At 65.1% G+C, this 24,353-nt stretch overlaps 1 protein-coding gene across 1 annotated transcript; it reads left to right on the top strand.

Moving 5' to 3' along the window:
• The first annotated feature begins 113 nt into the window (after window positions 1-113).
• Window positions 114-20,614, top strand: PRKCG (protein kinase C gamma). Its single transcript, XM_075915045.1, has 18 exons — window positions 114-1,038; window positions 2,206-2,237; window positions 5,094-5,176; window positions 6,373-6,484; window positions 6,797-6,928; window positions 8,842-8,998; window positions 9,466-9,600; window positions 10,248-10,335; window positions 10,767-10,796; window positions 11,584-11,721; window positions 11,927-12,100; window positions 13,157-13,248; window positions 15,755-15,817; window positions 15,928-16,066; window positions 17,909-17,989; window positions 18,174-18,281; window positions 18,470-18,610; window positions 19,039-20,614. Exons 1-18 carry the CDS (start codon window positions 872-874, stop codon window positions 19,219-19,221), a joined length of 2,055 nt encoding a protein of 684 aa, XP_075771160.1. The 5' UTR covers window positions 114-871; the 3' UTR covers window positions 19,222-20,614.
• The last annotated feature ends 3,739 nt before the right edge of the window (window positions 20,615-24,353 follow it).

Here is a 24,353-nt window from a genome sequence, read left to right as displayed (position 1 = left end):
GGAGCTACATTTGGGGGGATTCTTCAGCCCCCCCTTCAGGGAACTCCCCCCCCCGCGTCCCGTTCTCCTTTAAGGCCGACTCCTCCCCCCCAGAGCCGTCAGAGACCCGCCCCCCAGCTGCTCTCCCCCCACAGCCAGCGCACGGCCCGACCGGCCGCCCGCTCCCCTCCAGGCGCGCTCGTCCACACCTCAGTCCCCGGCGGCCCGGCCGCGGCTGCGGGAACCGTCCGCTCCTCCGCCGCCTTCACCCCTCGGACCCGGGACTCTGTCTCTCATCAGCTGCCTTCTCCGCATCCCTCCTTGGCTGTATCCTCCGTCCCTGTATCCTCCATCCTCCCTTCTCTTCCCTCAATTCTCCTCTCCCTCCTCCTCTCCATCCGCTGCCTCCTGCACTCCTCATCCCTCCATCCCCTGTATCCTCCAGCCTCCTTCTCCATCCCTCCCTCGCTCCCCTGCCTCCTCCATCCTCTTCCTCTCTCCATCCTCCCTTCTCTTCTCTCCATCCGCTGCCTCCTCCACTCCTCATCCCTCCATCCCCTGTATCCTCCAGCCTCCTTCTCTTCTCTCCATCGCCTGCCTCCTCCACTCATCCCTGTATCCTCCAGCCTCCTTCTCCATCCCTCCCTCGCTGCATCCTCCCTCCCCTGCCTCCTCCATCCTCCCTTCTCTTCTCTCCATCCGCTGCCTCCTGCACTCCTCATCCCTCCATCCCCTGTATCGTCCATCCTCCCTTCCCTTCCTCCCTCCGGCCCCTGCCTTCTCCTCCATCCTCCCTTCTCTCCATCCCCCGGTCTCCCTTCCTCCCTCCCTCCCTCCCTCTCTTTTTTTCTCCCCCCCCCCCCCCCGCCGCCCCGGGGCGCCCAGGTGGGCCATGGCGCTGGTCACCTCGCCCACCGAGTTGGAGAGCCTGGCCAAGCCGCTGTTCTGCCGCAAGGGGGCGCTGCGCCAGAAGGTGATCCACGAGGTCAAAAGCCACAAATTCACGGCGCGCTTCTTCAAGCAGCCCACGTTCTGCAGCCACTGCACCGACTTCATCTGGTGAGAGCCCCCCTAGCGCCCCCCTAGCGCGCCCAGAGCCCCCTTAGAGCCCCCCTCCCACGTTCTGCAGCCACTGCACCGACTTCATCTGGTGAGAGCCCCCCTAGCGCCCCCCTAGCGCGCCCAGAGCCCCCTTAGAGCCCCCCTCCCACGTTCTGCAGCCACTGCACCGACTTCATCTGGTGAGAGCCCCCCTAGCGCCCCCCCCCGCGCCGCCCTAGCGCGCCCAGAGCCCCCTTAGAGCCCCCCTCCCACGTTCTGCAGCCACTGCACCTTCAGCTGCTGAGACGCCCCCCCACACCCTCCCAGTGCCTCCTTAGAGCCCCTCTAGCGCCCCCCCACGTTCTGCAGCCACTGCACCAACTTCATCTGGTGAGAGCCCCCCTAACGCCCCCCCGCGCCGCCCTAGCGCGCCCAGAGCCCCCTTAGAGCCCCCCTCCCACGTTCTGCAGCCACTGCACCGACTTCATCTGGTGAGAGCCCCCCTAGCGCCCCCCTAGCGCGCCCAGAGCCCCCTTAGAGCCCCCCTCCCACGTTCTGCAGCCACTGCACCGACTTCATCTGGTGAGAGCCCCCCTAACGCCCCCCCGCGCCGCCCTAGCGCGCCCAGAGCCCCCTTAGAGCCCCCCTCCCACGTTCTGCAGCCACTGCACCGACTTCATCTGGTGAGAGCCCCCCTAACGCCCCCCCGCGCCGCCCTAGCGCGCCCAGAGCCCCCTTAGAGCCCCCCTCCCACGTTCTGCAGCCACTGCACCTTCAGCTGCTGAGACGCCCCCCCACGCCCCCCCAGTGCCTCCTTAGAGCCCCTCTAGCGCCCCCCCACGTTCTGCAGCCACTGCACCAACTTCATCTGGTGAGAGCCCCCCTAGCGCCCCCTAAGCCCCCTGCCCACGCTCTGCAGCCACTTCCTCTGGTGAGAGCGGCTTGAACCCCCCCCAGCCTGCTAGAGCCCCCAACTCCATCCCCAAGTGACTAACATTCCTTCCAGCCCCCCTGCTCTAACCACTAGACCCCCCCCCCCCCCCGAGCTAGGGAGAGAACCCAGATATCCTGGCTCCCAGTCCCCTGCTTTGTGGCTTGGCAGATGCTGGGGACTGGGATGGGCAAAGGGTGGGCAACCCATGACACCTTGGACCCCCCTTAAGTAACAGTGTTTCTTGCTTGCAGGGGGATCGGGAAGCAGGGCCTGCAGTGTCTAGGTAAGAGACCCCCCCCTGCAGTGTCTGACCCCCCCACCAAGACCCCCACCCTCCACTGAGACCCCTGCTTGGGGAGAGACTGTCACCTCCACTTTCAGCCTGGGCGTCTTCTCTTCTGCCCTCTGGTGCTGGAATAGCCGGGCCTCACGCCCACCCAGGTCCCTTTATAGCTGGCCCCCGCACCACACCCTAGAGGGGCCATGTCCAGGCGCTGGATGAGGGGTCCTGGTGTACCCAGCTCCCCTGCCCCACCCCAGATGCAGCCGCCTGTCAGGGTGGAACCTTGCAACCCGTTCCATGGCTCCATTTGATGCTGGGCTAGAATTCTCCCGCGATTTTAGGGACTGGTTGGAAAATTCCATGTTTCTGCTTTAAAAAAAAAAAAGCCCCCGAAGAGCGAACATTGGGCGACCTTTCACATGCTTAGTGCTTTATTCTTGATTCTTCCTTGACAGCGGGGAGCCAGGGCTCCCGGGTTCTAGCCCTGGCTCTGGGAAGGGCACCGGGGGCTAGTGGTTAGAGCACGGCTGTCAAGGAGCCTGGTCTCCTCGCTTCTAGTCCTAACTGGGGCGTGTGTGTTTGTCGGATCTGAGGGGGTTGTGTTTCGGGGAGAGATGTGGAGGGCATGGGGCATTGGGTGGGGGTGTAGGATGCTGGTGGGGCTAATTGGGTAGGGGTCTGGGGGTTCTATGTGGGGCAGGGAGATTTTTTTTCACACACACCCTCCATAGGGGGATGTGTGTGTGTGTGTGTGTGTGGGAGGGGGGTAACAGGGAAACCCCAAATTGCTCTGAATGGGGGTGTGGCTCTGCGGCTGATTGGTCAGTGATGAACTGGGGGAGCCGTTGCCAAGCGACTAGCAGCTGTGGGCAGGGTGGGGGGAGGAGGGATGAAATGGGGGGGAGGAATCCCTGACAGTTCTAGAAGGGGTCAGAATTATGAGGGGGCTTTGCCCCCCCCCAAGCAGGCAGGGTGAGGGAAGGAGCTGGGGGTGGTTCTTAGGGGGAGCATGTACATGGGTGTAGGTGGAGAGGGTGTCAGGGATTGGGGGGGTGCACGGTGACGGAGGGGGAGGCTGTGGCAGCTGGGTGTGCAAGGGCAGCTACCAGGGCTGCACACGCATGTCAGGGCAGGGGGATAGGCGTGCCCATGCCCAGATGGCATGTGTGAGGGAGTGACTCGGACACCCTTGCACAAGTGTGTGGCCGGAGGCTAGGAGAAGGGTTTGTTTACACACCAGTGGGGGTAGGGGCATGTGACGCCTGCTGGTGCATCAGGCTTGCTATGTCACTTTTTGCACACGCGCGTGCTGGTGCAGTGCGGTGAAGCTGATGGGCACAGCCGTGGGATTAGCAGCGATGGGCAGGAGTGGGTGTGCATTTGCACGAGTGTGCATCTCCACGTGTATATGTATTCGCACAAGGGTGCAGGGTGTGCTGATGAGTGCATGCATTTGGACACGTGTGAGGGTTGCACAAGTATATGTGTTTGCACACACGCATAAGGGGATGCAAGTGAGTGTGTGCAAACTGCATACACACAAATGCGTGCATTTGCACAAGCGAGTGGGGCCTGCATTTGCACAAGTGTGTGGTGTGGGCATGTGCACGTATGTGTGCATTGGCCTGAGTGTGAGGTGGGGTGTGAATGCCCTTTGTGTTAGTGTCACAGTGCGGTGGTCGGGAGAGCACAAGGCAGGGGTGCATTTGCTCAAGCACGGCCAGGGTACACATGGATGGCCTTGGAGTATCGGGCATTTGTAGGGTATGCAGGGGGCACTGTCAAGCTGGTTTGTGTGGAGGGGAGGGTACATGGCAGGGGTGGGTGGGACTGGGAACACTGGTGGGCACATATTTGCCCTGGGCAGTGTATGTGGCAGGCTCTGGATAGACCCTGGGCAGAGAGAGCCCAGGCTGCCGGGGGACCCGTTGGAGAAGGGGAGCAGACCTGGGACAGCTGGTGGCAGCGGTGGGATGCAGCAGGTTCCCAGACAGCACCTCCTCCCTTCACTTCTCCGTGCAGCTGTCCAGGGGGAGGCGGTGTGGGGGAGCTGTTGCCATGAGAACCATCAGGCAGCTCCCATGGGGGGTTATTCAATGCACCCCCTCACCCATGGTAATGTATTCCCTTTGTCCCAGCCCAGATCCTGGGAGCTCATGCGTCCCACCCAGGGCAAAGAGATCGACTGAGACTGGGGACCAGGACTCCTGGGTTCTCGCTCTGGCTCTGGGAGGGGAGTGGGGGCTAGTGGTGGGAGCAGGGAGGCAGCTTTTGTGGCATGGACTGGGTGGCCTGCCCCGAGGACGCATGGAGGAGTCAAGCTGCCACCTTGCCCCCCCCCCCCCCCCGAGTCCAATCTGCCACCCCCAGCTCCTGGCGCTTCTGGTTCTGCTCCTGCCTGTTTCCATGGAGACCCGTCTCCTAAATCTCCTGTCTGGCTCCTTGGAGCCTTAAGATGCTGCGAGAGGGGGAGGGGAGAGAGACAACCCCCAGATGTCCTCAGCCACCCCCCAACCTGTCCCCTTGACATCCCCCGAGCCTTCCCCGACTCCTCCCTGAACCCCCCCACTGTCCCCCCGACTCGCCCCTGAGCCTCCCCCGCCCCATCCCCCACTGCCCCGGCTGGTCAGCCCCTCTGGCGTTGGGGTCCCAGGGTTGTGCCCCCCAGCGGAGCAGCTGCTAGAGCCCTGAGTCTCAGGCTCTGTGGCAGACCCAGGGGTCCCGGGTTTCCTTGCACCGCCCCTGGGCGTGGGCTGGGCTCTGAGCGGGGACTGGGGGTGTCACCGTCCTGAGCTTGCTCTGCTAATTGCTCTGTTTCCTCCCCCCCTGCCTGCCCCCCTCCTCCCTCCTGCCAAGTCTGCAGCTTCGTGGTGCACAAGCGGTGCCATGAGTTTGTCACCTTCGAATGCCCTGGAGCCGGGAAAGGACCCCAGACAGATGTGAGTGACAGGACGCCTGGGTTCTTTCCGGGGCTCTGGGAGGGCAGTGGGGTCTAGTGGTTAGAGGGGGGGGGGCAGGGAACCAAGACTCCCGGGTTTGGAGGAAATATTTTGGTGGGGGAGGAGGCAGGCCTGCCCGCCCCCGCTCCCAGGTGAGTGTCCCAATTTCACCTGCTATTTTTACTGCCTGGTGGGGGGTGCGGATGGGAAAAAACACGGCCGCGGCCCAGAATCTGCTGTCCTTGGCCTGGAAAGGCGGAAGGAGGCATGAATGTCGTTAACAGTCACTTTCCTTCCACGCCCGCCCCCATTCAGACGACTCTTTGCACGCCGTGAAACACCCAGCCTTGTGCGCAATGGTGTTCCCATCCCTTGCACGCACCGGTGCCTGGCCCCCTCCAAGCTCTCCTTTCCCCTTGCACGCTCAGCCTGTGCCAGCCCGCCTCTGGGTGCATCCCTCCCCAATCTTGTGCAGTCCCCACCAGCTTATGTTCACAGTCCTTGCAAGTACCTGCCCCCTTGCATTCCCCTCTGGGGAAACTCATGTTTGCACCTGTGGGCACACTAGTGCATTCCCTCGTGCATGCTCATATACACACACTTAGCCACACTTCCCTTCACATGTGCGTGTCCACTCCCCATACAAGCTCACATTTGCACACACGCTCCTGTAATTCCTTGTGTAAGCACACACCCCTTGCACAATCCCACAAATGCACCCCCACAGGTTCATGTGCACGCACACTTATGCATCCTGGGTTCAAGCTCTTGTGTGCGCACCTGGAGACTTGTGCACATGTCAGTGCACGCTCCGTCCTGTGCACACGCACACTCCCTCCCCAGTCAAGCTCACCTTTGCACACTTGCACGTGTGTGCAAACTCACACTGGCACGGCTTGCACCTGCATACAAGCGTGTGCCTTTAGGGCAAGTTCCCCCGTGCCCCTGCACTCACGCATGCCCCGTGCAAGCTCGCAGCTGCACTCTGAGGCACACTGTGGCACACGCAGGCCCGTGCCAGATCCTTCGCACACGTCCTGGGGAGAGAACATCCTCCCTCCCGCTGCCCCCGCTTGTGTGTGCAGCCAGCCTTGCCTGCCCCCTTGCAAACTTGCCCTCGGTGCTCGCACACACCCTGAGTGCGCGCCCCCACCTGCGCCTGGGGGGGCCTGATCTGTCCACTATCTCCCCCCCAGGACCCTCGGAACAAGCACAAGTTCAAGATTCACAGCTACAGCAGCCCGACCTTCTGTGACCACTGCGGCTCCCTGCTCTATGGGCTGGTGCACCAGGGCATGAAATGTTCCTGTGAGTGGCGGGGGCTGCGGGGGGAGGGGGGCAGAGGGGGGCAGCGAGGCCTTGGAGGGTGGCAGGCAGGGGGCGTGAGGTCTGGAAGTGGGGGGAGGGGAGGAGCAAGGCCTGTGGCAAGCTGGGGGCAAGATTTGGGAGGGAGATCCCGGGGGCGGGGCGTGAGATGTCGGGTGGGATGGGCTGCCAGAGGCAGGGGGCTGGGGGTGGGTGGGTGGAAGCGAGGCCTGGGGGCGGGGGGGGGGGGGATTCTGTGAAGGGGGGGGTGTGCGAGATCCCAGTCTCCCCCTGGCTCTCTGGCGCCCCCTGCAGGCTGCGAGATGAACGTGCACAAGCGCTGCGTGCAGAGCGTGCCCAGCCTGTGCGGGGTGGACCACACGGAGCGGCGCGGGCGGCTGCAGCTCCGCATCGAGACCCTCGCCGGGGACGAGATCCGCGTCTTCGGTACGGGGCCGGGGGGGGGGGTTCCCGATTTGCGGCTGCGACGGGCCCCTCCCCCGGCCTCCTCCCCCAGGAGCCTCCCGCCCCGGCAGAGGGGTCGGGAGCAGAATTCCCTCCCGACCTGCCGGTGCCGCCGGAGGGGGGTGTCTCCGGCCCGAGCAGAGCTGCTCCGCCAGGCCCCGGCTGGGGCTTCCCCCCCCGGTCACCCCCCCAGGCCCTCGTGGTGGGGGAGGGCGAGGGGCAGCCGTGCGTTGGGGGCAAAACGGGTGCTGGGGTTGGGGCCCCGAGGCAGGCGAGGAGACCCCCTGGCTCCAATGGGATCAGCTTGGGGAAAGGCTGGGGGGCCGGGGGGGGTGCGTCTCAGGAGCCCCGGCTCCGGTCGCCCCAGACTGGCATCCCAGCCCCCCTCCGACACAGCAAAGTTCAAGGCCACCGGCATGGGGTTCAGAGGCTGTCGGGGGGGGGGTTCATGATGGCAGGGCTGGTCCCCCATGTCTGTGTGTCTGTCCTGTCCTCCCCCCGCATCTGCCTGTCTGTCTGTCTGACCTCTCCTTACATCTGTCTGTCCCTCCACCCCCCACCCACATCTGACTCTCCCCCCTTCCCCATATTTGTCTCTGTCTCTCCAGCCCCGCTGCCTCTGTCTGTCTGTCTGTCTCTCTCTGACCGCCCCCCCCCGCATCTGTCTCTACAACCTGCACCTCCACATCTGTCTCTCTGTGACCCCCACAACCGTTTGTCTGTCTGTCTGACCTCCCCTCACATCTGTCTGTCGCTCTGACCTCCCCTTCTAGCGGTTTCTCGCCAGCCTCTCACATCTGTGTCTGTCTCCCCACCCTCCCCCCGCATCTGTCTCTCCGACCCCCCCATATCTGTCTGTCTTGTCTATCTGTCCTCCCCTCACATCTGTCTGTCTCCACAACCTTCCGCCCCCACATCTGTCTTGTTGACCCACCCTGCCCCCATCTCTCTCTCTCTCCAACCAACCATCCCCCTATTTCTCTCTCTCTCTTTACTATTCACCCCCTCAATCCATCCCGCCCCCCGCCCTCGCCCTCGCCTAGGGCCGCCTAGGCCTGTTCCAGTGGCTAAGGCTGCCACCTAGTGGTAATTTTGATTTCGCTCAATAGGGGGGTGCTCTCTGGGGTGTCACTGCTGGCCCCAGGGTGGCACTAGGGAGCGCTGAGCTGCTGGAGACAGGGTGGCACTAGGGGGCGCTATGCTGCTGGAGACAGTGTGGTCTCAGCTTGACTCTGGGACGGGAGTAGGGTCTAGTGGTTAGAGCTGGGGTTGGGTGGGAGCCAGGACTCCTGGGCTCTGGCTTGGCTCTAGAAGGGGAGTAGGATCTAGTGGTTAGAGCCGGGGGGGGAGTTGGGGGGGAGCCAGGACTCCTGGGTTCTATTCCCAGCCCTGCCTGCTCCTCTGCTTCTCACCCTCCTGCGCATTCTCGCTCTCCCAGCAGGAGCATGTAGGAGGTGGAAAGAAACCCATCCAGCCGCGCTTGCATAACGGGGATTCCTCGGCGGGGCCCTGTGCGCAGCCCTCCTCCACAGCCACAGTCATGCTCCCCCTGGGCCATGGTGTGGGGGAGAGGCGGAGGGCGGGGGGGGGGGAGAAAGAACCCAGGAGTCCTGGCTCCCAGACTCCCTCGATGTAACCCCTAGACCCCCCCTCCCCTTCCAGAGCTGTGGATGGAACCCAGGAGTCCGGACTCGTAGCCTTCTCCTGCACTGACCACTAGACCCCACTCCCCTCCGCGGGCTGTAGGTAGAACCCCGGAGTCCCGGCTCCCAGCCCCGCTCCTAGCAGGGGCTCAGCCCGGGTTCTGCGTGTGGTGGGCAGGGAGGTTATCCCCCGCAGTGCTGCCCGTGTCCACGGTTCGGGGCGGGATGCTGATCTCCGGTCCCTCCCCGTAGTGGGCGAGGCCCGGAACCTCATCCCCATGGACCCCAACGGGCTGTCGGACCCCTACGTGAAGCTGAAGCTCATCCCGGACCCCAAGAACATGAGCAAGCAGAAAACCCGGACGGTGAAATCCACCCTCAACCCCATCTGGAACGAGACCTTCCTGTTGTGAGTGGGCCGGGCGGGCGGGGAGGCTTGGGTCTGCGGGGCCTGGAACACGGGGCTGCCACTAGAGACGGGGGAGAGTAGCCGGTGAGCCACGGCTGCGCCTCTGCCGGACCCACCGTAGGAGGAGCCGGGCAGCCTGTGCTCCCGGGGACCCCCCTCCCTTTATCGACTAATCGTGTGGTCGATGCAAATGGTATCCACCCACCCCTCCGGTACCCAAAGCGCCGCCTCCTCTCCCAGGGCTGGGGGGACAGTCGCCAGCAGCCACAGTCCCTTCTGCCCCCCAAATAAACCAGGATCCTGGAGCACCCTCCAGTGCACTCTTGATCCCCGCCACGGCTGCAGCAGCAGTAGTAGTAGGGCTTTTATCCTCACTTTTTGTCCAGAGGGCAAACGTTCTCCCCTGTGCCCTACGGGCAGGCGGCCGGGTTGGTGGTTTAACCCCCCCTCTCCCCCTCCCCTCCCAGCACGCTGAGGCCGGGAGACATGGAACGGCGGCTGTCCGTCGAGGTTTGGGATTGGGACCGCACCTCGCGCAACGACTTCATGGGCGCCATGTCCTTCGGCGTGTCGGAGCTGCTCAAGGCGCACGTGGACGGATGGTAAGGGGGGGCTGCGCCCGTGCAAGGGGCGTCTGGGGGGGAAGCCAGGCCCACGGCTCACTCTCGCTCTCTCTCTCCACCGTTCTGTCTGTTTGGGTATTTGTCTGCGCCTGTCGGCTGTGCCCGGCTGCCACGGCGCTGCCACGTCCCCGTGCTCCCCCCACATGCGGTTCTTGCACTCTCGCCTTTCCACGTGCTTCCCCTCTGCACTCGTGCCTTTCGTCCTCTCTGCACGGTCATCCTATTGCCTTGCCTACTTGCACGCCTGGTTTCTTTCTTTGCACGTCTTGCACTTTTCTTTGCACACTCACTTTTTTCTTTGCACTTTTAATTTCTTTGCACATATTCACTTTCTTACTTTTTCTTTACACACTTTCACTTTCTCTTTGCACTCCTTTCTTTGAACTCACTCTTTTCTTTGCATTGCACACTTTCACTTTCTCTTTGCACGCCTTTCTTTGCACTTTCACTTTTTTCTTTGCACCTTCCTTTGTCTTTTTTACACTTTGCACTATTGCCTTTGCTTGCTTTCTTTCTTTCTTTCTTTCTTTCTTTCTTTCTTTCTTTCTTTCTTTCTTTCTTTCTTTCTCCTTGCCCCCCTCCCCCCCCCCCCCCCGGTGTCGTGCCTGTCTCTGTCCCTGTCTCAGGTACAAGTTACTCAACCAGGAGGAGGGGGAGTATTACAATGTCCCCGTGGCTGATGCTGAAAATTGTGGGCTCCTGCAGAAATTTGAGGTAACCCCGCCCCCACTCCCCAGAAGCTCTCCTGTTCCTGCCCCCTGGCGAAGCAAGGCCGGGCCCGTGGAGTTACTGGCAGGCAGAGGGAGAAATTGCCATGTGCCATAGGAGACGCGCTGGCTCCCAGTGTGGCTCTAGGGGGCACTGTGCTACAGGGGGCAGGCCAGGGGGTGCTGTGCTCCGGGGGAGGGGGTCACACGGGGGCTTGGCCAGGACACCCTGCCCCAGGGACCCTGCCTTTCAGTGGTGTCATAACCCCCAAGCCCTGGCGACTGTGGAGTTGGGCGTGAACCCCAGTGTCCTGGCCACGGTGCCCCAGGACAGATTCCCAGTCGGGCCCCCCAGCCCCCTCGTCCCCAGTAGCTGTGGGGTCCGCTGGGCTGGGGGCCGCAGCGTTGGGTCACTGACCCCCACCTTCTCTCTTGCAGGCCTGTAACTACCCCCTGGAGCTGTACCAGGTAACACCCACGGCCCCTGTGCACTGGGGCAGGGCCTGGGTTCCCCCTCCCCCCAGCAGAGGGCAGTGAAGAGCATCGAGGCAACACCAATGGGGGGGGGGCAGTGAGTTGTGGGGGGGCAGGACTCCTGGGTTCTCTCGCTCGCTCTGGGAGAAGAGTTGGGGTCTAGTGGTTAGAGTGGGGGGGGGCAGGCAGGACTCCTGGATTCTTCTTTCTGGCTCTGGGAGGACAGTGGGGCCCAGGGGTTAGAGCAGGGCAGGGGGGGGGGAAGGGGCAGGACTCCTGGGTCCTCTCCCAGCTCACTCTTTTTATCAACTCCAGAACAGTTACCGAAATTTCGGGGGGCAGGGCCTGTGGGGGGAGGGGCCAGTGACCAGAGCCGGGTGACGCAGGTGGATGGAGATTGGGGGATCCCTGCTGTCTGGCTGTGGGGGGGACCCCTAGGCGGCTGCCCCGCTCTGGGGTGGGGGGAGCTGGGGTTGGAGGGGGAGGTTCCTTGGGGTGCAAAGTGGGGGCTGCCTTGGGAGGAGGGTCCCTGGACTGTGATCCCCCCCACAGTGCCCCCAGGCACCCCAACCTGCCCCCCTGTTGTGTGCCTGCCCCATTCGCTCACTGTCCTGCCACCCAGAACTGCCCCCTGCCCTTGTTCCTGTCCTGCTGCCCCCCACCCTGACCCATATGACTGCCCCATTTTCCCCTCACCCTAGTCCCTGCCTCCCCCCTCCCGACCTGCTTCCCCTCCAGTGTTGGGCGAGCCGGTCACCGTGCCCCTCTCTGCCCCCTGCAGAAAGTGCGCCACGGCCCGGGCCCCTCGCCCACCCCCAGCCCCACGGACTCCAAGCACGTCAGCTTCTTCGGCACCAGCCGCTTCCACATCTCCGACTTCAACTTCCTCATGGTGCTGGGCAAAGGCAGCTTCGGGAAGGTGAGGCTCCGGGGGGGGAGTGGGGGGCAGTGGTCGGAGCGGGGGCCGATGGCGTCGGGGGGGTCACCCTGGCGAAGGCATTTTCCCTGCCCACCCGCTCAGTCGTCACCTTGGGCCCTGGGCACAGCCCCAGCTGGGGGGCACCGTGGCGGGGGCAGGGACCCCGGGGCCGGTCCCCGCTGGGCTCAGGGCTGTGGCCCCGCAGGTGATGCTGGCCGAGCGGCGGGGCACGGACGAGCTCTACGCCATCAAGATCCTGAAGAAGGACGTGATCATCCAGGACGACGACGTGGAGTGCACCATGGTGGAGAAGCGGGTCCTGGCGCTGGGCGACCGGCCCCACTTCCTCACCCAGCTGCACTCCACCTTCCAGACCACGGTACCCGCCGGGGCGGGGGATGGGCCGGGGGGGCCGACCCGGGGGGGGGGGCATGTGCGGGGGAGAGGTGGAACTCATGAGGCTGATCCTAGGTGTGTGGGGGGGATCAGTGTTGGGTGGGATATGGGGGGTGGGCCCGCAGGGCTGATTGTGGGGGGTGAGTGTGTGGGGGGTGGGCCCGCAGGGCTGATTGTGGGGGGTGAGTGTGTGGGGGGTGGGCCCGCAGGGCTGATTGTGGGGGGTGAGTGTGTGGGGGGTGGGCCCGCAGGGCTGATTGTGGGGGGTGAGTGTGTGGGGGAATGGGCCTACGGGGCTGATTGTGGGGGGTGAGTGTGTGGGGGGATGGGCCTGTGGGGTCAGTGTGGGGGGTGAGTGTGTGTGGGGGATGGGCCTGTGGGGTCAGTGTGGGGGGGTGAGTGTGGGGGGGGGGATGGGCCCGTGGGGTCAGTGTGGGGGGTGAGTGTGTGTGGGGGATGGGCCTGTGGGGTCAGTGTGGGGGGGTGAGTGTGGGGGATGGGCCTGTGGGGTCAGTGTGGGGGGGGTGAGTGTGTGGGGGGATGGGCCCGTGGAGTCAGTGTGGGGGGTGAGTGTGTGGGGGGATGGGCCAGTGAGGTCAGTGTGGGGGGTGAGTGTGTGGGGGGATGGGCCCGTGGGGTCAGTGGGGGGGGGTGAGTGTGTGGGGGGATGGGCCCGTGGGGTCAGTGTGGGGGGTGAGTGTGTGGGGGGATGGGCCCGTGGGGTCAGTGTGGGGGGTGAGTGTGGGGGATGGGCCCGTGGGGTCAGTGTGGGGGCGTGAGTGTGTGGGGGGATGGGCCAGTGAGGTCAGTGTGGGGGTGAGTGTGTGGGGGGATGGGCCCGTGGGGTCAGTGGGGGGGGGTGAGTGTGTGGGGGGATGGGCCCGTGGGGTCAGTGTGGGGGGTGAGTGTGTGGGGGGATGGGCCCGTGGGGTCAGTGTGGGGGGTGAGTGTGGGGGATGGGCCCGTGGGGTCAGTGTGGGGGCGGATGGGGCTGTGTCTGTCCTGCCCCCCATGGCTGCGTCTCGCCTGCCCCGCCCAGGACCGGCTCTATTTCGTGATGGAATACGTCAACGGCGGGGACCTCATGTACCACATCCAGCAGGTCGGGAAGTTCAAGGAGCCCCACGCCATGTACGTGGCTCCGCGCCGGGCCCCCTCCTGCCCAGCCCCGCGCCCCACCCCAGAGCTGGCTGCCTCCTGGTGCCGGGGAGGGGCTCCCCCTCCTGCCCAGCCCCCGCGCCCCACCTCAGAGCTGGCTGCCTCCTGGTGCCGGGGAGGGGCTCTCCCACGTGCCCTGTTCCCACGCCCCACCCCAGAGCTGGCTGCCTCCTGGTGCCAGGGAGGGGCTCCCCCTCGTGCCCTGTTCCCACGCCCCACCCCAGAGCTGGCTGCCTCCTGGTGCCAGGGAGGGGCTCCCCCTCGTGCCCTGTTCCCGCGCCCCACCCCAGAGCTGGCTGCCTCCTGGTGCCAGGGAGGGGCTCCCCCTCGTGCCCTGTTCCCACGCCCCACCCCAGAGCTGGCTGCCTCCTGGTGCCAGGGAGGGGCTCCCCCTCGTGCCCTGTTCCCGCGCCCCACCCCAGAGCTGGCTGCCTCCTGGTGCCAGGGAGGGGCTCCCCCTCGTGCCCTGTTCCCGCGCCCCACCCCAGAGCTGGCTGCCTCCTGGTGCTGGGGAGGGGCTCCCCCACGTGCCCTGTTCCCACGCCCCACCCCAGAGCTGGCTGCCTCCTGGTGCCGGGGAGGGGCTCCCCCACGTGCCCTGTTCCCACGCCCCACCCCAAAGGCTCAGTGAGGGGGGGTGATGGCGCGTCGGGGACCCCCCGATCCTGCGCCCCCGTAGCAGCCAGAACAGGCTCCGCCAGCCGTAGGACAGAGGGGGGGTTATTGCTCCTCCAGGGTACGGCACAGAGTCAGGGCCAGGATGCCTCAGACCTCTTGGGTTAGGGGGCCCGTCGCCCCCCCAGCCCCTCAGCTTCGGCTGCTTCCTTCGCGTTTCCCAGCCAGCAGCCCCCTCGCTCCCAGGCCCTGCCCCCCAGCCAGGTGCTCGTCTCCCTCCCCCCAAAGAGCCTTGTTCTCTGCCCAGGCTGGACTAGGTGTCGGGCCAATCCACACGTGGGGGAGTCAGTGGGAATCGCACGACAGCAGACAGCCCCCCCCCGCTACGTCATAGGGGGGTCCCTGGACACCCAGCCCCCATGTCTCCCCCAAGGCAGCCGTAACTTGGGGGGGGCCCTGGAGGGCTCTGTGGCTGTGGAGGGGGAAAGGCTTCGGGGAGGACACGGAAACGGCAAACTGATTTTCCAAGTCACCTTTGATTGTTCTGTTCCTTCCCCCACCCCTTATCTCTGCCCCCCCCACATTTCCCTCCCGCCCCCCTGGCTCCTTATCTCTGCCCACCCCACATTTCCCTCCCGCCCCCCCCCCGGCTCCTTATCTCTGCTCACCCCACATTTCCCTCCCGCCCCCCCCGGCTCCTTATCTCTGCCCACCCCACATTTCCCTCCCGCCCCCCCCCCCGGCTCCTTATCTCTGCCCACCCCACATTTCCCTCCCGCCTCCCCCCGGCTCCTTATCTCTGCCCACCCCACATTTCCCTCCCGCCTCCCCCCGGCTCCTTATCTCTGCTCACCCCCACATTTCCCTCCCGCCCCCCCGGCTCCTTATCTCTGCTCACCCCACATTTCCCTCCCGCCCCCCCCGGCTCCTTATCTCTGCTCACCCCATATTTCCCTCCCGCCTCCCCCGGCTCCTTATCTCTGCCCACCCCACATTTCCCTCCCGCCCCCCCGGCTCCTTATCTCTGCTCACCCCATATTTCCCTCCCGCCTCCCCCCGGCTCCTTATCTCTGCCCACCCCACATTTCCCTCCCACCCCCCCCCCGGCTCCTTATCCCTGCTCACCCCACATTTCCCTCCCCCCCCCGGCTCCTTATCTCTGCTCACCCCACATTTCCCTCCCGCCCCCCCGGCTCCTTATCTCTGCCCACCCCACATTTCCCTCCCCCCCCCGGCTCCTTATCTCTGCTCACCCCACATTTCCCTCCGCCCCCCCGGCTCCTTATCTCTGCCCACCCCACATTTCCCTCCCGCCCCCCCGGGCTCCTTATCTCTGCCCACCCCACATTTCCCTCCCGCCCCCCCGGCTCCTTATCCCTGCTCACCCCACATTTCCCTCCCGCCCCCCCGGCTCCTTATCTCTGCCCACCCCACATTTCCCTCCCGCCCCCCCCGGCTCCTTATCTCTGCTCACCCCACATTTCCCTCCCGCCCCCCCCGGCTCCTTATCTCTGCTCACCCCACATTTCCCTCCCGCCCCCCCCGGCTCCTTATCTCTGCCCACCCCACATTTCCCTCCCCCCCCCCCCGGCTCCTTATCCCTGCTCACCCCACATTTCCCTCCCGCCCCCCCCGGCTCCTTATCTCTGCTCACCCCACATTTCCCGGCCCCCTGGATCCTTATTTCCACCCCCCACCACCTCTGCATTTCCCTCTCCCCCATCCCCCGGCTTCTTATCTCTGCCCCCACCGAATTTCCATCCTCCCCCCCCCCCCCGATCTCTGCCCCCCCCCCGCTCGCATTTCCTTCCCCCGGCTCCTTATCTCTGCCCACCCCACATTTCCCTCTCCCCGGCCCACACAGGTTCTATGCAGCGGAGATTGCCACCGGCCTCTTCTTCCTGCACAACAAGGGCATCATCTACCGGTGAGTGGAAAGCTGCCCCTGCTTGGCTCCAGTTTCTACCCCCCACCCCGGGGCCGGGTGGGAGCCGGCGCCCCCTGGAGGCGAGAGCCCAGCCCTGTCGCTCCCCGCAGGGACCTCAAGCTGGATAATGTGATGCTGGACGCTGAGGGCCACATTAAAATCACCGACTTTGGGATGTGCAAAGAGAACATCTTCCCCGGAGCCACCACCCGGACCTTCTGCGGGACCCCCGACTACATCGCCCCGGAGGTAGCCACCCTCGCTCTGGCACTAGCCCGCACTCCCCTGCCACGGCCAGAGCCCAGGAATCCTGGCTCCCAGCCCCCTGTTCTAACCACTAGACCCCGATCCCCTCCCAGCACCAGGGAGAGAGCCCAGGAATCCTGGCTCCCAGCCCCCCTGCTCTAACCATTAGACCCCGATCCCCTCCCAGCACCAGGGAGAGAACCCAGGAATCCTGGCTCCCAGCCCCCTGCTCTAACCACTAGACCCCGATCCCCTCCCAGCACCAGGGAGAGAGCCCAGGAATCCTGGCTCCCAGCCCCCCTGCTCTAACCATTAGACCCCGATCCCCTCCCAGCACCAGGGAGAGAACCCAGGAATCCTGGCTCCCAGCCTCCTATTCTAACCACTAGACCCCGCTCCCCTCCCAGCACCAGGGAGAGAACCCAGGAATCCTGGCTCCCAGCCCCCCTGCTCTAACCACTAGACCCCGATCCCCTCCCAGTGTCCTGGCTCCCTGAGCCTTACATGGGAGGCGTGGGGGGGGGGGGGGGCGTGTGACGACGGTGGGACTGCTGTTTCCCTTTTATTCTCCAGCTCCAGGTGCCTCTCGGGGCTCTGCCCCCACACAGCCCTCGGGGTGTGGAGTCACACCCCGCTGCCTTCACCCAGCCACACAGGAAATACACACAGGGTGACTCCCACAAATTCCCCGGCCCCTGCCTGCCCCCCCCGACATGCGCACCATCCAGCGCACTCAGCCGTTGTTAGGAATACGCCCCGGCCTTTGCTGACCTGGGGAGAGGTTTCCCAAACCGCACTGGGAAAGAGCTCCTGGCGGTTACACGAGGGAGTCCGATTGCAAGGGACGAAATACGTTTCAGGTACAAAAGAAACAGGCTAATTCCTAAGATGATCAAGCTCAAAAGGCTTTCGGGGGAGAGACACCCAGTCTGTGCCAACAGCACAGCCGTCCATTTCAACCCACTCCCCTTTGCTCGGTCTTCGTTGGTGCTACGGTGATGAGGGGCGGTAATTGGTGACTTGTGTGTTCTCCTTTCGTACCCTGTGTGGGGAAAGTCCTCGCTGGCTCGTGGGGCTAGGCAGCTCCCTGGTGGATGAGCTCAGCAAACAGTCGCTCTTCATATAAATTGCACATTGGTTCGTTTATACCTTCCCCTTCGTCTGTTTAACATCTGATTAACCACATAATGGTTCCAACCAGCCAAATGTGCCTGTGTCTCCAAGAAACAGGCTTGTAGGTGTCAGCCAGAGTTATAGTAGCAATCAGGCTATAAGATCTTATCGCACTGTACACAACAATGGCTAGCACAGGGACAATGATATTCAGCAGATTATGAGTTTTCAAATGAGTTTTTTTTTTTTTTTGCAAGACATGCTTTGTACAAATGGTAACCTCACCATATACAAAGTGGTGAACGTGGGGCACAGGGTGTCATATGGGATACAGGGCGTCACAGTAGGTGTCTGTTTTTGGGCAGGGCTGGTCTTTTGGAAGTGACTCCTCCCCCCTCACATTAGCCACTAGCTTTGGGAGCTGGGGAGGACAGGAAGGAAGGGATAAACCAATGGGAGGGGCTGTAACAAGGCTGGTCCTGCCCCCCCTTGTGCTTTAGCACTGCCTGCATTGCAGATCGCCCCTCCCTCATCCCAAATCCCAGTTTGCTCTGCGGGGTGGGGTGGGAGGGATACTCTTAAAGGGGAAGTGCACCTTTTTAAAGTCCCTCCATGGGGGGGTGTCGGAGGTCACAGCGCTTTCCCCTCTCTCAAGGTGATTCTGCCTCCCTCGCAAGGAGCTGGGGGTTTGTGATCCCCCCCCAACTTGCTCCCCCTTTCTCCCTGCCCTAGATAATCGCCTACCAGCCCTATGGGAAGTCAGTGGATTGGTGGTCCTTCGGGGTGCTGCTCTATGAGATGCTAGCGGGGCAGGTAAATACAGAGGGGATGGGGGGGAGCAGGGGGGGATCCTGGCACCGCATGGGAGGGCTAGGGGCATGGTCTGGCCTCACTGCCCTAGGGCGGGGGGATTGGTAGAGCAGCCAAGCCTTTGTGTCCTGGGTGGGGGTGAAGACCTCTGGGGGGGGCTGGCTCTGATCCTTGCTCCCCCCCCCAGCCCCCTTTTGATGGGGAAGACGAGGATGAGCTATTCCAAGCCATCATGGAGCATACGGTGTCCTACCCGAAGTCGCTGTCCCGCGAGGCCGTCTCCATCTGCAAAGGGGTGAGTAACCCTGGGGAGGGGCCCGATCCCTGGCCTTTGATCCCCCCATTTCTCAGGGTGGGACAGGCTGGGGTGAAGCCAAGGTGGGTGGGGGGCAGGGTGCCTCCTAACGGATCTGGGAGGGGCAGAGCAGCTGGCCTGGGGGTTCTGTGATGCTGATGTCACCGTGTCCACCCCCCACCCCCCAGTTCCTCACCAAGCACCCCCTGAAACGCCTGGGCTCGGGGCCGGCGGGGGAGCAGGACATCCGGGAACACGCCTTCTTCCGCTGGCTGGACTGGGAGCAACTGGAGCGCCTGGAGATCCCCCCGCCCTTCACCCCCCGCCCGGTAAGTGGCACCCCCCCACCCCGCCTGCCCCCCGATTGGTGAGTGACACCCCTCACCCCCAATGAACCCCATTACTCCATCTGGCCACCCCCTGAAAGCCCCCCCCATGGAGCAGGCGGGGCCCTGTGTGGAACTGGGGGTCCCAACAGAGAATGTGGCTACTGCTGTGATTAGGGGACCCCCATGGGAGCAGCGCTCCTGTAGCTCAAAGTGACTGCAGGGAGGGGGCGGTGGTGGGGGCATCAAGGGCTGGACCAGCTGGGGGGGGACTGAGGGGCTGGGAGGAGAGAGGGGAACAATGGGGAGGTTGAAGCCTGGGGAAATAACCCAGCTCTTCTTTCTCTCCCCCCCACCCCACCCCACCCTTCGTCGTCTGTCTGTCCGCCTGTGTCTGGCTCCTGGCCTGCCTCTCCGTCCGTCTGTCCCAGTGTGGGAGGAGCGGCGAGAACTTTGACAAGTTTTTCACGCGGGCCGTGCCCATGCTGACCCCCCCGGACCAGCTGGTCCTGGCGGGGCTGGACCAGAGCGAATTCCAGGGCTTCACCTACATCAACACCGACTTTGTGCACTCCTCGCTGCGCCCCCCCACCTCCCCCATCTCCATGGTCTGACCCGCCGGCCTCCTGGCTCCTCCATGGCCTGACCTGCCTGTAACCTCTCTCCCCCGTCCCGATGACTCCCCCCCCACACATGTCCCGACCCCCAGCCCCTGCGTTGTGTGCACAGAAAATGCAGCCTCCTCTGGGGTGAGGGCTGGGAGTATGGGGACCCCACGCCCGGCGCTGGAATGCGTCCATCTCTGGGGTGAGGGCTGGGTGTATGGGGACCCCACGCCCGGCCCTGGAATGCGTCCATCTCTGGGGTGAGGGCTGGGTATATGAGGAACCCACGCCCGGCCCTGGAATGCGTCCATCTCTGGGGTGAGGGCTGGGTATATGAGGACCCTACGCCCGGCGCTGGAATGCGTCCGTCTCTGGGGTGAGGGCTGGGTGTATGGGGACCCCACGCCCGGCGCTGGAATGCGTCTGTCTCTGGGGTGGGGGCTGGGTGTATGGGGACCCCACGCCCGTCCCTATTTAATGGCAGACACATTTGGGACAGGAAGCGAAAGGGAGCGTCACAAACGTGGGCGGGTTTTCAGGAAGCCCCTCCCACTGGCGGAGAGCGCCCCCTAGGGAGCCCGTCTGCTCCCTGCAGTACAGCGCCCCCTAGCGCTGTCCTAGAGCTTCCGGGCCAGCCCTGCCTGCCAGGGGAGAGTGCCCCCTACTGGGCATGCTGCATTAAATAGCTTTGACCCTGTCCATAACCCCGGGGGGATCTTGAAGGTCAGAGGACAAATGCTGCTTACTCCTGAGTCTCTGCTTAATGTGCCCCCCTCCCAATCTGCGGCTCCCCTTCTCTGGTGCATGGACTACATAGAAGCACATCTCTATTTACCGCTGTACCCCCTCCGGCCAGCCCACTGTGGCTTCTCCCCGTTGTGCCCCCCGCCGGTATGGGGCTGGGGTGCAGGGCTTGGGGTCTCGGATGATCTATGGGCTGGAGGCGACGGCCCCCCTCCTCCTGGGTTCATCTGACTGGTGAGGGCCAGCCGGACTCTGGGGTCCTCTCCCCAGGCCAGGGAGGGGAGTGGGGGCTAGTGGTTAGAGCGGGGGGGTCCTGGGAGCTAGGGATCCTGGGTTCTCTCCCTGGCTCGGGGAGGACAGTGGGGTCTGGTGGTTACAGCTGTAGGGGAGCAGGCTGTTAACCGCCAGCTGTACTCCCCAGTCCCCCTCCTCTCCTCCTGGAGCTGCAGGATCATAGGAGGCCAGGGGGAGGGGAGATGCTGTCCTGAGACACATATGGGGGGGGTCTGCTCTTGGTCCCCGCCCTCCCCCTGCCAGTTCCTGTTCCCTCCCTCCGGCCAGGGTCTGGTCTGAGTCTTCCACCCCTGGCCCAGAAGCGACCCCCTCGCCCTGCTCCGAGCCCAGCTGCGGCTGAGCTGTATAAAAGGTATTTATCCAACCCCCAGTGGCTCCGGCTCCTTTCTGACTTGTCCTGCTGGGAGGGGAGCGGGGAGCAGTGGTTAGAGCAAGGTAGGGCGGCGGGCAGCCAGGACGCCTGGGTACCAGGCCTGGCCCAAAGGGCCTGGGGGCTGCCCAGTCTCATGTCTCGTTTGCGGCTCCTGTCCCTGCTCTCCCCATCGATCTGGGCCCCCTTCACTCCCTGCCCGTGTCTGCCCACCCCCACCCTCCCAGGAGCGGCTCTGAGCCCCCCCCCCCCCCGGATCTCTCTGGTTCTATCGCCCTGCCCAGGGCCCCCACAGCCCCATGCGCCAGCCCCGTGGGCCTGCATCTGCGGTAGGGGGTGGAGGGGAAGGGTTGTTCTCTAACCCTCTCTGCAAATCTGGGTTCTTGGGGGCCTTCTTCCCCCCCCCCCCCCCCGCCCACCTGTCAAGGCTGCCAGCTGCCAGCGAGGCAGGGACTCAGGAGGAGATTAAAAGATTTGTGGTTGAGAAATGAAATTTGGAAGTATGATTGGGGAGGGGAGGTGGCTTAAAGGGGCCCCCAGGCAGGTAAGGTGATGGGGCACCGGCTCCCCCCCCCTCCCGCCCAAGGCAGGGGCTGGCTGGCTCCGGGGGTGGGGGGCAGAGAATGGGGCAGGGATTGTCCCCTCTAGGGGGCGCTGGCTCCCATGTGGCCCCAGGGCAGGGGCTGGCTGGCTCCGGGGGGTGGGGGGCAGAGAACGGGGCAGGGATTGTCCCCTCTAGGGGGCGCTGGCTCCCATGTGGCCCCAGGGCAGGGGCTGGCTGGCTCCGGGGGGTGGGGGGCAGAGAACGGGGCAGGGATTGTCCCCTCTAGGGGGCGCTGGCTCCCATATGGCCCCAGGGCAGGGGCTAGCTGGCTGGGAGGGGCAGGGATTGGGACCCAGGGCCTCTCCCGTCCCTCAAGCGGTGGCTCCTGCGTTTCACGAGTTTGCCAGTTCTCAGGCTCGTTGGCAGGCACCCTGGTTGCAAAGCCCCCCCTTCCAAATTGCCCCCCCCAACAGAGAGTCCAAGGGCGGGACCTGGGCTCCCCCCATGGGCTGGGAGGCTCGTGGCAGGTAGAGGCGGGGGGAGGAGATTTGGGGGGGACTTTCTGAGAGGAAGCGGGGGGGGGGCTTGTGTGCGGGTTGCGGGAATGATGGGGAGACAGAACTCACCCCCCCCTTCCATGTTCCCGGCCAGTGAGCCAGGCGGGGGGGGGGGGGGGGGGCAGGGATGGAAACGGAGACAGCGGCAGAGAACCGAGCGGTCAGCACTTCGGAGCCCGCAGTGCTGAGCCGGGGAAATCCGACTCCGACCTTGGTCCTCGGGCTGGGACGGCGGGTCGGGAGTGAGGGGCACCGGCAGCGCTGGGGGGGGGGGGGGGGCAGGGCTGCGGGGCGGGAGAGGGGGGCACCGGCAGGGCTGGGGGGGGGCAGGACGGGAGTGAGGGGCACCGGCAGGGCTGGGGGGGTAGGACGGGAGTGAGGGGGCACCGGCAGGGCTGGGGGGGCAGGACGGGAGTGAGGGGGCACCGGCAGGGCTGGGGGGGGTAGGACGGGAGTGAGGGGGCACCGGCAGGGCTGGGGGGGGGCAGGACGGGAGTGAGGGGACACCGGCAGGGCTGGGGGGGCAGGACGGGAGTGAGGGGCACCGGCAGGACTTGGGGGGGGGGGTAGGACGGGAGTGAGGGGGCACCGGCAGGGCTGGGGGGGCAGGACGGGAGTGAGGGGCACCGGCAGGGCTGGGGGGGGCAGGACGGGAGTGAGGGGGCACCGGCACGGCTGGGGGGGCAGGACGCGAGTGAGGGGGCACCGGCACGGCTGGGGGGGCAGGACGCGAGTGAGGGGCACCGACAGGGCTGGGGGGGGGGCAGGACGGGAGTGAGGGGCACCGGCAGGGCTGGGGGGGGCAGGACGGGAGTGAGGGGGCACCGGCAGGGCTGGGGGGGCAGGACGGGAGTGAGGGGGCACCGGCAGGGCTGGGGGGGGGGCAGGACGGGAGTGAGGAGGCACCGGCAGGGCTGGGGGGGCAGGGCTGGGGGGGCAGGACGGGAGTGAGGAGGCACCGGCAGGGCTGGGGGGGGCAGGACGGGAGTGAGGAGGCACCGGCAGGGCTGGGGGGGCAGGGCTGGGCAGGTTGGATGGAATTTAGCAGCTTCTTCTCCCTTCCTGTCTCTGTACTATTGACTCTCAGTTTCAGGGTCACGGGCCAGGGCTCAGGTTTCCCCGCCCTGCGGCTCTGGGCACAGGGTTCCTCAAGGAAACAAAACGTCCCCCCGTCGTCCTGCCCCCTGCCCATTAGGAAGCCAAGCTGTGGGCTGCCGGTCACGGGCCCCGATCCCGGGGACTCTGTGTCTGGTCTCCCACAGTCCCCACGCGCTCGTGCCGGGGGAGGAATGGGTGTCGGGGCCTTTCCGCTCCAGGGGTGCTGGTCCCCATCCGGCCCTAGGGCCCGGCCCGGCTGGCTCCGCGGGGCAGCGAATGGGACGCGGCCTCTCCCCTGCAGGGGGCGCTGGTTCAGGGCCGCGGTGCCTCGACTGGGGGTTCCTGGGGTGCAGGCCGAGGCAGGGGCGAGCGGGGAAAGTCCCTGAGGGCGACTGGTGATTTCAAAGCGCATCGCGGGGAGAAATCTTCGTGCGCACAGAGATGGCGGGAGGCGACCCAGGCGTCCCGGCGCCCTGCTCCCTCCGTCACCACCAGCCGCACCCCTCCCAGAGCTGGGGCGAGGACCCAGGAGTTCTGCCCCCCGCCTTGCTCCCTCCCTCTTCAAAATGGTCCTACGGCCCACAAAGGGGGATTTCATGGGGGTGTATGGGGGCGGGGGGATGTGCTGGGAGGGTTGTGATGGGGGCTGGGAAGGGTATGATGGGGGAGGTAGGGGTGTGCTGGGTGGAGGGAGGAGGGGTGTGCTGGGGGGCTGAGAGAGGTGTGTTGAGGCAGGGAAGAGGAGTGTGATGGAGCAGACAGGGGTATGCTGGGGACAGGGAGGGGTGTGATGGGGAGGAAGATGGGGTGTGATGGGCAGGGAGGAAGGGTGTCCTGGAGCAGGGAGGAGGGGTGTGATGGGGAGGAAGATGGGGTGTGATGGGGAGGGAGGGGTGTGATGGGGAGGAAGATGGGGTGTGATGGGGAGGGAGGGGTGTGATGGGGAGGAAGATGGGGTGTGATGGGGAGGGAGGGGTGTGACTAAAGAAGAAGTAAAGTGAAGCCTGAGGAAGAAGCCAGGAGCCAAACTCCCGAGGCCGGAGGTAGGGGGCAGGGATGGAGGAGGGGGTGCAGAGCAGGTGAGACAGGAGGCTGGAAGAAGGGGGCAGAGTTGGGGGAGGGATGAGGTAGGGGGCTGGGAGAAGGGGCAGGGCTGGGAGAAGGGGCAGGGTTGGGGGAGGGGTGCAGAGTGGGGTGAAACAGGGGCCTGGGAGAACGGGGCAGGGTTGGGGGAGGGGTGCAGCATGCGGGGAGGGGGAGGCAGGGGGCTTGGGGAAGGGGCAGGGTTGGCAGAGGGGCTGCAGGCTGGGGCAGGGGCTGGGGGGTCATTGCGGGAGGGGGTGCAGGCGCGGGGCAGCGACTGCAGACTTGCGGGGGGGGAGGGCGGCCGGGCCTGTCCCTTTAAATGAGGCCCGTGACATCACGGTGTCCGCGGCGCGAGGGGGGGGGGGGGAAGCTCCCGTGGATTCTCCAGCAGCGAGAGCGGAGCCGCTTTCCGGAGCGTCCGGCCGGGTCCGGTCCGGTCCAGCCCCCG

The sequence above is a fragment of the Pelodiscus sinensis genome, unplaced genomic scaffold (genome assembly GCF_049634645.1).
Source record: "Pelodiscus sinensis isolate JC-2024 unplaced genomic scaffold, ASM4963464v1 ctg34, whole genome shotgun sequence".
NCBI classification, from domain to species: Eukaryota; Metazoa; Chordata; order Testudines; family Trionychidae; genus Pelodiscus; species Pelodiscus sinensis.
This window is presented reverse-complemented; position numbering and strand designations above follow the sequence as displayed.

Excerpts from the sequence above, each read along its gene's own strand:
- PRKCG (XM_075915045.1), top strand. The coding sequence starts at position 872 with ATGGCGCTGGTCACCTCGCCCACCGAGTTGGAGAGCCTGGCCAAGCCG. Across the intron at positions 10,336-10,766 it reads GGCTCCTGCAGAAATTTGAG|GCCTGTAACTACCCCCTGGA; the intron begins GTAACCCCGCCC and ends TCTCTCTTGCAG. Across the intron at positions 18,611-19,038 it reads CGCCCTTCACCCCCCGCCCG|TGTGGGAGGAGCGGCGAGAA; the intron begins GTAAGTGGCACC and ends CGTCTGTCCCAG.